At 38.1% G+C, this 14373-nt stretch overlaps 1 protein-coding gene across 1 annotated transcript; it reads left to right on the plus strand.

The window, feature by feature from the left end:
• The first annotated feature begins 4092 nt into the window (after positions 1-4092).
• On the plus strand, positions 4093-12094 carry LOC121885682 (arachidonate 12-lipoxygenase, 12R-type-like). Its single transcript, XM_042395370.1, has 15 exons — positions 4093-4193; positions 4278-4455; positions 5305-5509; positions 5684-5765; positions 5999-6121; positions 6358-6461; positions 6779-6951; positions 7194-7337; positions 7845-8048; positions 8220-8306; positions 8419-8588; positions 10404-10525; positions 10667-10767; positions 11046-11216; positions 11361-12094. The coding sequence occupies exons 2-15, from the start codon at positions 4303-4305 to the stop codon at positions 11538-11540; spliced, it is 2019 nt and encodes a 672-aa protein (XP_042251304.1). The 5' UTR covers positions 4093-4193; positions 4278-4302; the 3' UTR covers positions 11541-12094.
• Positions 12095-14373: the final 2279 nt, after the last annotated feature.

The raw sequence follows: 14373 nt of genomic DNA on the forward strand, positions 1-14373 counted from the left end.
TTGGAATAAATTATCCAAATGTAAATTTAAAAGCTCAGCAGGGATATTGCTTCAGGCAACATTCCAATTTAGAAAAGATGTCCTTCCATATGTTGGAAATTAAAAGAAAAAAATAAGTACTTAATTGAAGAGACAGTCCTGCATTTTTTAGGAAGTAGCAGCAAGATCTATGTCTAACCTGATTGCACAACTAAAAAAATAACAGGTGTTATAGAATAATGGGAGAATTCATCTGCAGAGTGACTGGAGTGCAAGTAAAGCTGTTTGTGAACTGTTCAATGCTCACATAATCAGCACATGTTCATATAGCTCTACTACAAATTGTGGCTTTTGCACAGTAATCATCATGTGCTTTAAGCTGAAGCATATATACAACATTAGTGTTGTGACAGAGGTATGGGTATGATAATTTTTCAGTATTAAATGCGATGGTTAATCATCATATTTGTCATCACACAGGCATCATCATGCCTTTGATAGGATCATTAGAATCTCATAATTACAAGGTTTTAAGAAGTGTTGTTTTGCAGTGAGTCTATTGGACGATTTGAGGTAAGAGAACCCTCCCCTCCTGCCCATCATGACCAATCCCACACCTGAAACTCCTTATCTGAGTCTTATGATAAACCTCAGTAATTCATCAGACCTTTCAGTCATGCAGGTCACAAAATTAAAGGTCAATAAAAGGACTCAATTGTGCTTAAATGTCATTCACATCTCTGTGGACCACACCAATGTCCATTTACTGTTTGGTCAAGCTTTACTGTAAACCATTAATATTTAAACCCTATTGGCATTCAGAAGTAAGCCTGATTCCTCATACTTAGTTGTTATGAGGATATTTCATCTGATAGAACCTGAGATTCTGACAATTATTAATTTTATTAATACAGTAGTTTTGAGGTACAGTATGAGTATTTTTGCACACAAAGAGTTGCTGCTTTTTCCATTTTATGGGATTTATACTGAAAGAAGCCATTTAGTGTGTTGTCACATCTCTCTGCTAATTAACTTGTACTAGCATTTTAAACCATCATTCAACCATACATTCAGTTTCAATAAATCAAAAAGTTTAATTCAGAACAACTTTTTTATCCTTTCAAGGGCAATTGCACATTGTCGTTGGAATTTTCCTCTTAATAATAGATGAATTCAAAGGGAGCATCTGTCTTTTCGGAGTTTTATTGCAATAAACATAGTTCACATTTACAGATGTGGATCATCCACTTTGCTAGGCTGAAGGAAATACCGTATGAAGTTCAGTGTTGGTATTTGTACATACAGCCGCATGCGTCACAATTATCCCATATTCATCACCCATGATTAATTAATTCACCATATCTTCAGGGAGTTTCTTACAGTCTTCTGAGATTTTAGAGTTGAAAGCTGAATCCTTATCTGCCTTCACTCCCTAAAGACTTTCCCTCTCTGCCTCCATCTAATCAGTAACAAATTAAAGTTACAGTGACCACAGCTGAACTTTGATACCTGTTGGGTACATTTTCACACAGGAAGCAGAGATGTGACAGTGTGTGACAATTTGGGCTATAAAGGCTATAACATAACCTTAAGACAATAACATAAGAGTATATGTTTGCATTTCACACATATTACAGGTTTTTTATTTGTTTTTTTGTTGTTGTTTTGTCTTGATATTAAGGGATTTGCATGATTGCACAAGGGTCTACTCTGAAGCTTTATTTATTTCATGATTTTGTTCAAACAATACTTGTCATTTATATCTCTTGACAATATCTACATTGTCTTATCATAGGAACTCTGAATATCTCTACTCAGGGAAACTACAATAACATTTAAAAAAGATTTTAAAAAGATCTTTAGATAGAACTGGGCAATATGGTTGAAATCAACATCACAATATTAATAGTATTTTTCCAAGTTTTTATTACAATTTGAAATTATTAGTTTGGAAAACAGAATTAAAAAAACAATCATGCTGTGATCATATCACAATACAATTCCACTGATAGTCATTAAGCAATAATATTGAATTATTGCCCACTCATCTGTAGACAGTGAATAAAGGTAAATTAACAATAAATAGATTTCCTTTACATTTTTTCAGAGCCACGCATCTCAAATGAAACACCAGTTGCTGGTAATGCATGATACACCTGAAGTTCATTCATCCATCAATTTCAGTTTACGAAATAACTGTTCTGTAAAACAAAATTTTACAATCCCACGAGGTTTCATCATCAGATTTCCTAACATTGCTGTATTGTTTGGGCTTAAATTACACAACATACAGTGCTAGACAAAAGTTTGGAAACACTTCCTCATTCAAGTGAAAGGTAAATGTGTCCAAACTTTTGACTGGTACTGCATATTAGATGAGATATTTCCTTTATTCTGGTTATCAAGTCAAGTGTATTTTATTGATTGAGTCGAAAATCACAAATTTGCCTCAAAGGGCTTTAAAATCTGTAGAGCACATAGCACCCTATCTCCTTACACCCTCACCAAAATACCTTTAACAGGAAAAAAGGAATAAAACTCAGGAAGAACACCTTTTTGGTACCTTCTTAGTTCATAATGTCTCCATCTTATGTTCTAATTTGTTTCAAGACTGTGTCAGAAAGGTATTCAAGTAACTTTATGGAAACTTTTAAGTCTGTACTTAGTGGATTCAGTACATTGAATTGGAAGGTGTGTCTAATTATCTAAGGACAAAATATTTGGTTCACTACATAATTATTAGGTAGCACTAACTGTTTTTTTTTATTACTATATATTTTTTTTTTTATTAGTGAGTGCACAAAAGAAGAGTGCTAGACCTTTACAGTATGACATGTGAGAAAGCCAGTCTCTGCATTAGCTGGAGGCAGGTTCAGTCCTGACAAAACTAACACTGCCTCAAGTCACAATCAGTTTTTATCTTGTGTTTATTCTGAAACGGACATACCTGAAACATTATGCAAAGCTTTGCCCATATTACTTCAACGTGTTTCACAGTTGTTGGAGGTCTGTGGTAAATATGTTATTTCCCCGTTACAGCAACTACAGGAGTGTTTTCTCAAGGGAAACAAATATAACAAGGTTGAAGTTATGTGAGGCCATGACCAGCACTTCCTTGTGACTGTAAAACCAGGAAAATCACTCTTTGTCTTTTTTCCCATTTCTTCCCAGTTTGCAGCACACCTGGTCAAGGTGAACTTCCCACAGGTTTGCATCCTGGATGGAGGGATCAACAAGCTGAAACCCACTGGACTCCTGACGGTCCCTTCCCCTCAGATCTGACCTCGTACCCCAGCTGTTGGTCAAATTCAGCTTCACATTAAGAGGAGTGGAAAAGACTATATATTCTTCTTTTTTTTTTTTGAGTGGAAAAAATGCCAACATTTTATTGTTTTTATATTTTTTTTTCACAAATCTTAATTAAACTGTGGTGAAAAAAAACTGCTTTGAAATAATACTCTTCTTAACCCAGTTTTTTGCTCAAATATAGAGCAATTCTTAATGCGTTTTATGTCTCACAACAAGACAAACATTTTTTTTTCTTTGAGAAACTGCTATGTGCTATAGTAGCCTTGTACTGATAAACTGAGCTGCCTTTGACCAATACAAATAGCTTGATGTATGTATGTCAGCCTGTCTGTTCTGAGCCCATTGATCTAGGGAACTGTACTGTATGTTTTTGTGAGAAAGAATAAAAATGACAAAGTGGTTTATGCATTTGATGATTTAATTACTAGTATTTGCATTTATCCTTTTTACATGTCACTGAATTGTCTCTATATTCTACATGCTTGTCATGTTAGAAATTCTATCATGTTGTTTCTATTAAAAAAAAATCTGGATTAATTTCTAGTTGAAAGTGTTTGTTTTGGCATTTAATCAAAACTAATATTTTTAAATGGACCCACCTGCAACAGTAACTGGTTTATCTTGCTCAAATAGACTTCTGCTGCCTTTCTGATGCCAGGGTTTGCATCATCTCTGTTTTTTTGTTGTTTTTGTTTTTTTTAGTTTTTTTTTGTGTGGGTTTTTTTCTTTACGGGTACAGTATTTGTTCATACATGTCCAATATTTCATCATCAAAACTGACTGTTTTTACTGACTGAACACTCCCACAATGTCATGTATAAAAAGAGTATAAAAAGAGAAATCATTAGTGATAGGTTCAAAAGAGCTTAGCTCAGCAAAGGAACATCTTGATCTCATTAACTAAGGTAAGAGAGATGCTTTTTGGAGTGATTTCGATTAGAAACGACTGGACTATAATATATCATAGACACATTTCTCCTCCCCACCAGGATTCTTCTGCTTTCCAGAGTGAAAATGGTGCGATATGAAGTGACCGTCTTCACTGCCGACCTGATCGCTGCCACCACTTTTAACAACATCTTTATTAAGCTGGTGGGCACAGATGGGGAGAGCGACCGCACATGGCTGGTGGGCTTTAAGGGGGCTGCGTCCTTCTTCAAGGGAGCAGTAAGTCTGGACTGTCTCCCTCTATGTTTACATTTAGGCTACAGCACGCGGCCTTAACTTTGCCTATATGAGATTATAGATATAGCCTATTTGAGAAGTGTAGTGTTAAAGTAGTCCTGCATTAAATGCCAGTTTAGAGAAGCTGATATAAATCAACTCAGCTACAACTCTATAACCTGTTTTCTGCAAGGAGTTTTGTTTTGTCCCATATGTTTGAATGTTGGTCACATTTTACGCTTTTTTGTCATTTAACACCGCATTAAATGGCCATTATCAGTTAAACATGTATGTTTTATGGTGTAACAAAATTGTGGTTAAGGTCTGGTTAGGTTTAGGCATGAAAACCACTTGGTTAGGTGTTAGGCAGAGATCATGGTTTGGGTTAAAATACCCGGTTTTGTTGCTAGAAAAACGACCGCAAATGTCCCGACGTCTCGCTATAAAAACGGTTTTGTTGGTTGAAATAAGAAGCGGTCGGTGGTCCCGAGGTGGTCTCGAACCGTCCTCCCTGCTGTTTGATGCTTTCCAACTTTCTCAAACTTCTAGCCAACCACTAAACCCCTCCTTATCCTAGTAAGAGAGCCAGTTCATATAGATGTCATCTGAACTACGTCACTTCCCCGGTGCTACGTATTAAACGTATTGAAACGTAGAGATTTAACATATCCGTGGTTTGCAGAAACGTACGATGCCAACATTTTCTTCTGGCGACTGGGCTGTTTGTCTGTCATTATACATTGAGTAATTGTATGCTAATTATTGAGATGTTACAGTTCAATTATGTGTTATTAAATATGCTTCACCTGTTGTATTTTTTTTCTTTTCAAACCATTTCTGTTATTACTCCAGGTATCTTCTTTTTCTGTGTCCTGCCCTAACTCCATTGGAAAGCTAGTGCTGATAGAAGTAGACAAACAGCGTCTCCCACTATTCCCAGAAGATAGTTGGTTCGCTGCCAAGGTGGAGGTGAAATCCCCGGAGGGAGACAACTACAAGTTTCCCATCTACCGCTGGATCATTGACAGCGAAATTCACCGGTTCAGAGAGGCAACAGGTTTGTGGAAACTTGCTTGTCTGACATACTGTACACCTTCACTGACCACAGAAGAGATGAAAGAAAGGAAGACAGGCTCTGCAAGCTAGACTATAAGAAGGCTGGAGCAAATTCATGCCAATATACTGTATATGTAAACAATTTTAAACCTTGTACTTTTTTTTTTATTTAAAGCTCTGAGAGTCTTTGAAGACAACCATCATCTTGGCAGGTACAGTCGGCAGCAGGAGCTGAAGCAGCGAGAGGAAGACTATCGGTGAGAGCTCAAATTGCATGTATTGTAGCATAATGCAAGCCCCAAACAAAAATGCATCCAAACCTCATACACCTTTGGTTTTGGTATATTCATGACATATAATGACAAATTAACCATCATACAAATACTTGAGTTTTATTATGCTTGCATTCTCTAAATTTAAACTCTAGATGCACTGGATCCTAGACTGTCCAAATCTCTTCAACACTCTGCTCTTCTCTGTTTTTCCCCAGCTGGGATGCATATGCAGAGGGAATACCCCACAACATAAAGGCAGAAGACCCTCTTTCTCTGCCTTGTGAGGTCCGCTTCTCCTTCACCAAGACTGTAGAGTTTTTTTACACTGCATCGACAGGGTGAGGTCCACAAATTCTGAAAGATACATATATATATTTTTTTTTGTTTAACCTACCTGCCTACCACTCAAAGTGATTTAAAGAAATAGTTTGGCATTTTGAGAAATACACTTATGCGCTGAATTGCAGAAAATTAGATGAGAACATACAGTGGATGCCATTCTCATATCTGTCTGTTAAATAGGAAGCTAAAGCCATTTGTCTTGTGACAGACAGCGTTTGTTTTTATTTTCTAGGCTGGTTGAGCTGAACTTAAAGGGACTGGATGATTGCAAGGAGAACTGGACTGACATTGATGCTATTAACCGAGTGTTCTGCTGCAGAAAGACTGACTTATCAGGTACTGCACTATCATGGTATAACAGAACACTTAATAGTGTATGTATAATAACACACAGTACATTCAACTGTATTCATTGAGACATTCAACTGTATTCCCTTAAGCTACCTAAAATATATTGTGCTACATAAAATATTATGATTGTTTCTATTCTGGAGTCCATTTATGTTGTGCCAGGTGTTAAATTTTTTTATAAAATGTGACAAAGAAGGTATGTATGTATCAAAATTTTTGGATTTTGCAATTTAAACTATGAACAACAAACTATAAACAGCATCCAATAACCAGTATGAAGTTAATCTCTGCTCTCTTTCCAGAGTATGTCCAGCAACATTGGAAGGATGATGCTTTTTTTGGCTACCAGTTTCTAAATGGCGTCAACCCCATCTTGATCCAACGTTGTACAGCTCTGCCTAACAACTTCCCTGTCGATCATATCCGTATCAATAATCACCTCCGTGGTCCACATGGCTTGCAAGATGAAATGAAGGTGATTTTTTTTCTCATTCTCCTGGAATAAGTAAACTGTCTCTACTTGATCTTAATATCAGAAACATGATATGTTAAACTTGGAACTTTGACTTGATTACCAGAGCATAGAATATCTCATCTGATTGACAGTACCAGTCAAGTGAATGGGAAGGTGTGTCTAAACTTTGGACACAAACATATTCACTTTGTATGTATATCCACATTTGAGTCATTTGTCATCCTCACTAAAATTTAAAACAGAAAGGCAACATATTCCTGTGTGACTACAAGCGTTTGGACGGAGTGAAACCAAACACCATCAATGGCAAGAAGCAGTACTTGATGGCTCCCCTCGTCCTGCTCTACAGAACACCTGAAGATAGTCTGGTTCCGATAGCTATTCAGGTAAGATTAGCACAAAAATATAGCTAATCTTTTAGCTGTAAATAAGAATATTGATTAAGGTGGCCCTCATTCAAATGTAAGGTGTAGGTTCCATCTGCTGCGACAAGAAACATCCACCTTGGAAAAAGTGTCTTTGAGACTGATATTGGGTCCTTCGCAAGTAGAAGCTGACATGGCTGAATGAAGTAGATGGCAGCTATGACATGAGTTGGTCATTTTCTCTAAACTCAAGGAATTCCTTCTGATGGGAAAGGCTGACAGACTAGCAGTTGAGTCTGATGCAAACACAAGTGTAGTCCATTTTCTTTACATAGACACAAATTACAAATTTGCCTCAAAGGCCTTTACAATCTGTACAACATCCTCAACATCCTTTGACCTTCAATTTGGATTAAGGAAAACAGAAAGAAATCTTAGAAAGACAATTCCTAAAAAAATACTACTGTACTGGTTGTGGATTGCATAATGACTTTATTCATTGAATGAATCACCTTTCTTCTTCTGTAGCTGAAACAGACTCCAGCAGATGACAATCCCATCTTTTATCCTTCTGACTCTGAGTATGACTGGTTGACGGCAAAGATTTTTGTGAGAAGCGCAGATTTCAATGATCATCAACTCAACACTCACCTGCTGCGCACTCACCTGCTGGCTGAAGTTTTTGCAGTGTCACTCCTGCGCAACGTGCCCATGGTGCATCCTCTGTACAAGGTAACAGAATGGGAGAATACTGAACTCACTGTATTTCTTTTATATTTTTCCAACTTGCTGATTTTGGTATCCTGTATGAACCATAATATTTTAGTGTATATTGGCATTGCAAGATTTCTGACTTTGTTGTAAGGCAATACTGTTGCTAACATAGTTCCATCTTTCCCTCAGCTCCTCATCCCTCACACTCGCTACACTCTGCAGATCAACTTCTTGGCTCGACTTCTCCTTATATCTGAGAACGGAGTTTTCACAAAGGTAAGCGAAGACCAACATGCAAAGTAAACCATTACCTAAACAATGTTTTATTCAATATCATGTACAGTATTTGTCTCTAACTATATTACTTACATTTTCAACTGTTCCTCAGTTTGCATCTTCTGGTGGAGAGGGAATGATCACAATCCTGAAGAAGTCACTGTCCTCAGTGACCTACAGCTCCCTCTGTATACCAGACGACATTGCTGAGCGTGGGATGGAGGCTGTGCCCAACTTCTACTACAGGGATGATGGACTCAGGCTGTGGGATATCATCCATAGGTAGAGCATTGTGTTTATTATTTATATGATACAGGTATAAAATAATTGTTGATTTAGTGGCGTGTAGTTATCATGCTATATAAATACTTACACCTTGTGAGACTGCATTTAGAGACCATGAAGTACTCTAAAGTGAAGAAAAAAACATGTTTTGCACAGTGTGTCAGAGATGAGGGTTAGGATTAAGGATGACATGAGAGATTTCAGTTCAGGATTTGCTTTCCTTTTCCACTTCCACTTAACCATACAGTACCAGTCAAAAGTTTGAACACACTTTCTCATTCAAGGGAATGGGAAGGTGTGCCCAAACTTTCGACTAGTACTGTTACTACAGCAATGTCATACAGAAACTAAGCAAACAAATGGATCACATGCTTTCTTTGACTGGAGCAATGGTGATGAGGACAGGATCAGATCAGCTGGCCAGCACAAAGGCTACACATCTGAGTTAATGAGATTGCTCCAGCAGGGAACACCAATCCTCGCAGGAAAGCAACCAGAAAATACAAATGTAGGATTAGAGGGAAATTTTGTTCCACTGAGTTCATCCCATTGGATGGGCCATCCTAGCCTGATATTCAGACTGAATAGCTGTTTTGTTACCAGTCTTTTATTTATATCCACTCTGTGGAGCTAAGCTTTGTTTTGCCACTATTAAACACTAGTGGCTGTATCTAACTGCTCTGACATTATTTATGTTTTACATTGAGGCTGTATCAGCCAATATATGGTAACCTTAGGTTGAGAAATTTACAGAGAATGGCAGTCAACACAGAGGATACAATACATGTTGTCTATGCAAAGATATTTTGATGTTTAGATGAGTAAACATGTATAACAAGTTGTCCCAATAAAGGAAAATAAGAGAGTTTATTTTGGTTCTTTTATGTAACTCAGTTTTCTTGTAAAGGATTTTTATCATCAATCTTCCTGAAAAGCTGAGACATGTGCAGATTTTTTGGCCATAATTTATTAGTCATATTGAAGTACCTCATTCTCATCTCCAAAAATGTCTCAGTTTCTGTGGGTTTATTTCCTCTTCTTCTTCTTTTAGTTCTTGGAATGTCTCTACTCCTTTCTCTGCTCTTTATCAATGGCTTCTTTGCAGCAATTCTTTTGGTTAGTCCAGCTTAATGCAGTATCCTCTGTGTGTGTTGAAATGTGTAAAATGTTTGTCATCAGTTCTTGTTGTAAAGATGTGTTGATTCAACTTTATAATAATTTTTGAGTTGTGGTGCAGTTGAATTGTATTGTATTGAACTGAGAGGTGTTTCTAAAATTTACAGTAGTCTGCCCTGGTTGATATAAATAGGAAATGCTTTTCAGTATAACAAAACAAATCAAAAACTGATCATGTGTTGCCTTAGTTTTAACATTTCTCGACCCATTAAAAGAAGTACTGTAGTGTTTTTTCTGTATTTGATTTACTGTTGATTTTCCCTTGAAATATGAAGTGGCTTTGGTGTTAGATTAACAAAGTGTTAAGAGAGAGAGATGACAGTACAGTAGCACTGTAGCCCTGATAGATGGTATCTGTTGAAGATCATAAATTTGCATTATAATCTGTACGGGACAGTATTAGACAGAGAGGGTTTGGGATATCCCTCCATTATTTTAGAGCTTTTAGAGCTTTCAGTTAAAGTTGTATGGTCCACTGCGTCAAATATTGCACTGAGGTCCTATAAAGAATTCTCTGATATCTGCTGCAAAAGGGATGACCATTAAATGATCCTACAAAAAAGACTGTTTTTCTACTACAGTGTGTATGAAACATCTATAATTGAGAATATATAATACAAAACACATTTCTCATAGGTTTGTGCAGGGAATTCTCAGCTACTACTACAAGAAAGATCATGAGGTCCAGCAAGACTCTGAACTGCAGACGTGGATTCGGGACATTTTTGAACATGGATTCCTTTCCCAAGCAGGCACAGGTAGGCTTTAAAGAAAAGCTTCATCTTCATGATATATGTTGCTTCATATTCACATGTATATACCATTATATTATCATAATACACACATAAATCAAACTTTACTTGAATCATCTAACACAGTTTTTTCTTTCTAATTCTCAGGAGTCCCTCAACGTTTCTCCACTGTGGATGAGTTGGTCAGGTTTGTCACCATGGTGATTTTCACCTGCTCAGGCCAGCACTCAGCTGTCAACTCTGGACAGGTGAATCATTGTAATTCACTGGCATGATCAATTACAAAATTTAGATTATAGTGCAATGTGTTGGTCAGGTTTTGTAGTTTTCTCTGAACTGGAGTGAGATGCATGAATTCTGGCCAGAGAAACATGACATTGGACTTTGAGCCTTAAACATAAAAAACATTCTGTTTTTAAATGTACATTTTGCCATCTGAAAATGTCATCGCTAAAGAGCTTCAATAATACTAAAAATTGTAATGCTACACTGTAAATGATCCATATCCATACTTTATTCATTGCAGTTTGACTACGGTGGCTGGATGCCCAACACTCCCATCACCCTGCAACGTCCTCCACCAACCACAAAAGGGACAACAAGTGAGGCCACGATGCTGCAGACATTACCCAAGGTCGATGCAACAGTTCAGGGAATGGCAACAATGTGGCTGCTCAGCAAGCGGTCCTCTGACTTTGTAAGTGCCCAAATTACATAAATCACATTTTATGTTCAACTTGAGTAAAATAGGTTAATATGTCATTGAGCCAATAGTGTATGTTTTATTAACATTAAAATATTACTGAAAAATATGTTTTAAACATATCATTGATCTCATCAGGTCCATCTTGGTCACTTCCCAGAGGAACATTTCAGAGAGGAGATTCCCCGCAGGCTGATAAAGGATTTTCAAAAAGAGCTTGAAGTTCTAAGTACAGACATCAAAACCAGAAACAAGAATCTTGATGTCCCATACACATACATGGATCCAAAGGAGGTAGAGAATAGTGTGGCCATTTAATATCAGGCAGTTTGACCTCCTCAGCTGTTGATGAAATTCAGTTTCACATTAACAAACGGTGAGGGAGGGAAGAACATCATGCTCTGTTTTGTGCTGGTGTTAAAATGGGAAGAAACTACCCTATGTGATAATCATATGCAGATTTGTGATTTTTTACAGCCTAAATGATTTAAGTGTGGTGAAAAATTACCATTTTAAATCATAATCCACATGTTAAATCCTCTTAGTTTTCCACTGAATATACATTGCAGCTTATTATAAGTTGTATAAATGTAAAAGACAAGATGTAAAGCTGCCAGATTGATGCGTTTCTTACAAAGACATGTATCTCATGCAAAGTGTGAAAAAAGTTGATTTTATTCTTTCTCGTCTCAACACAAGAATGAATGAATCAGTTCTTCTTCTCTGAGTATGTGTAGTTGTAGTTTTGCACTGCTGTGACCAATACAGCTTGATCTGTACGTGAGTCTGTCTGTTCTGCGCCTGCTGTTGTAGAGAACTGTTTTAAACCTGAACGTTTGTGTGTTTATCAATAAAAATGATTTCACAACCAATATTTACATTGTTTTACAGTTTTCATTTATTGTTTTCAGTACCTTGTTTACACGTCACTGATGAAGACACTTTCAGTTAAGCCTTTACAATGAACTTTATGTAGAATAGGAACAAAAAATGAATGAAAAGAATGATGATTGTCAGGGAAGCCTTCTCTTTTACTGGATACCAATTGTATGTATTGTTTTAGCTGTTGATCTGTAAGAAAAATACATATTCAGTGTATGTTTCCTTCAATTCTCTCAACATGAACAGTAGAAACCCTGCTTTGTGTTTTTAAGATGAACCTGCCCCAGGCCACTTTGGGATGTCATAATTAGAAATGCTTGACAGCACCTTACCAATACTTGACAACAATGTTGTGCAAACGTGTGTTTTTGGCCTCTTTGGCCTTCCACTGTCCGCATGCAGAGCAGAGCGGAGAGACTGAGATTTGCAGCTCTATCTGGAGGGTTGGAAGGTTCTCTGTGAAATTTAATTCAAACAAGCCAAGTCAGTAATAAATCTAACTACTGTACTGTATGCTAAAATGGATTCAGTAATCAGCATATCCATTATCACAACATTAGTCAAAAGTTAAGTTGCTGGCTACAGCCAGCAACAGCTGGCACATGTATCCCTTAATTTGTTTTTCAAGTAACTAAGGTCATCACAAGACATGAAGAGTTGCTGGATCAGCCTGCTGATAGAAAATGAAAAGGCGGGCAAAACTCCAAAAACATAATTATGACAGAATCAGTTGGAGGGAGAGAAATAGAGACTGATGGTGAGAGATGACCCAGTAATTGCCACAATTCCTACTTGACCTCATTTTCCCTCATAATATTTTCTGTTTGAAAACAAAAATATAGTATAAAACATTTCACTCAGTAATATAACATGCCTTTTATTATGTCCTGTTGTCATTTATCTGCAGAAGAAGTAGTGTTTTCATGTGGGGACCCTCATCCACTACCCGCCCCTGCCACAAACTTCATGCTAACCCAGTGACCACATCTATAATCGCAGGTATTAACTAAGGGAATCCAAAATAATTAACAAATACAAACAAGTATCAAGAGAATATACATTTTAATAAACTTAGCACAAAAAGTAAGGAAATTTGTGTTTGTTCCTTTTTTGTAACAATGCTTCTAGGCAATAAATCTTATACCGTTGGAAAGCCTGTTTATTTCCCTGTTAAATGGTGCCAATCAGGCACCTGATTGGCAGCACATATAATCATGGGCCCTGCTACAGTGGTCAATAGGTGTCTGCTCCAAGAATTGGCATGCTGTGTTTGATCTGGATAGGGTCCGTGCGATAGGGCAACTTCAAGCTGGTGTTCCGCAAAACCAAGTTGCGGCATTATTTGGAGTGAGCCCTAGAACCATCTCCAAAGTGAAGGCCAAGTTCCATATAATGGGGGATGTCAGAGACAGGCCGCGAAATGGGCGTCCCAAGAAGACGACACCCCAAGAAGACCGTTTCCTCACCCTGTCAGCACTTAGGTACCATAAGCTGTCTTCTACAGATTTGCAGTCAAGGTTTGCAGGACGACGGCTCTCTGCCCAGACAATCTGGAACAGACTGCACGCAGCCAATCTCCAGTCTCATAGGGCTGCCAGGAGGCCTGCCATGACTGCCCTTCACCCTCAGGCCTGTTTGCGCTGGTGTCGGCAATACGTGCACTGGAACCTGAACATGTGGAGGAATGTTATGTTCAGTGATGAGTCCAGATTCTGCCTACGGCAGTTGGATCGTAGGATCAAAGTGTGGAGAAAACGCGGAGAATGCTATGCTGATTGCTGCACCAATAGAGTAACATCTTTTGGTGGAGGCAGTGTGATGGTGTGGGGCGGCATCTCCCTCACTGGAAAAATGAGGCTTGTCATCATTGGAGGCAATCTCAATGCAGAGAGATATTGAGATGAGATTCTGCAACCAGTGGCAATCCCATATCTCCACAGTCTGGGACCGAACTCTATCCTTGAAGATGACAACGCTTGCCCCCACAGAGCGGGGTTTATCAGAGACTACCTCCAGAATTTGGGAGTGGAGAGGATGGAATGAAGTCCTGACCTCAACCCCATTGAACACTTGTGGGATCAGCTTGGGCGTGCTGTTCATGCCAGAGTGACCAACACAACCATGTTGGCTGATTTGCTACAAATGCTGGTTGAAGAATGGGATGCCATCCCACAGCAGTGTGTGACCAGGCTGGTGACCAGCATGAGGAAGAGGTTCCAGGCTGTTGTGGCTGTGTATGGTTCTTCCACACGCTACTGGGGCTCCCGTT

The sequence above is a fragment of the Thunnus maccoyii genome, chromosome 2 (genome assembly GCF_910596095.1).
Source record: "Thunnus maccoyii chromosome 2, fThuMac1.1, whole genome shotgun sequence".
Classification (NCBI taxonomy): domain Eukaryota; kingdom Metazoa; phylum Chordata; class Actinopteri; order Scombriformes; family Scombridae; genus Thunnus; species Thunnus maccoyii.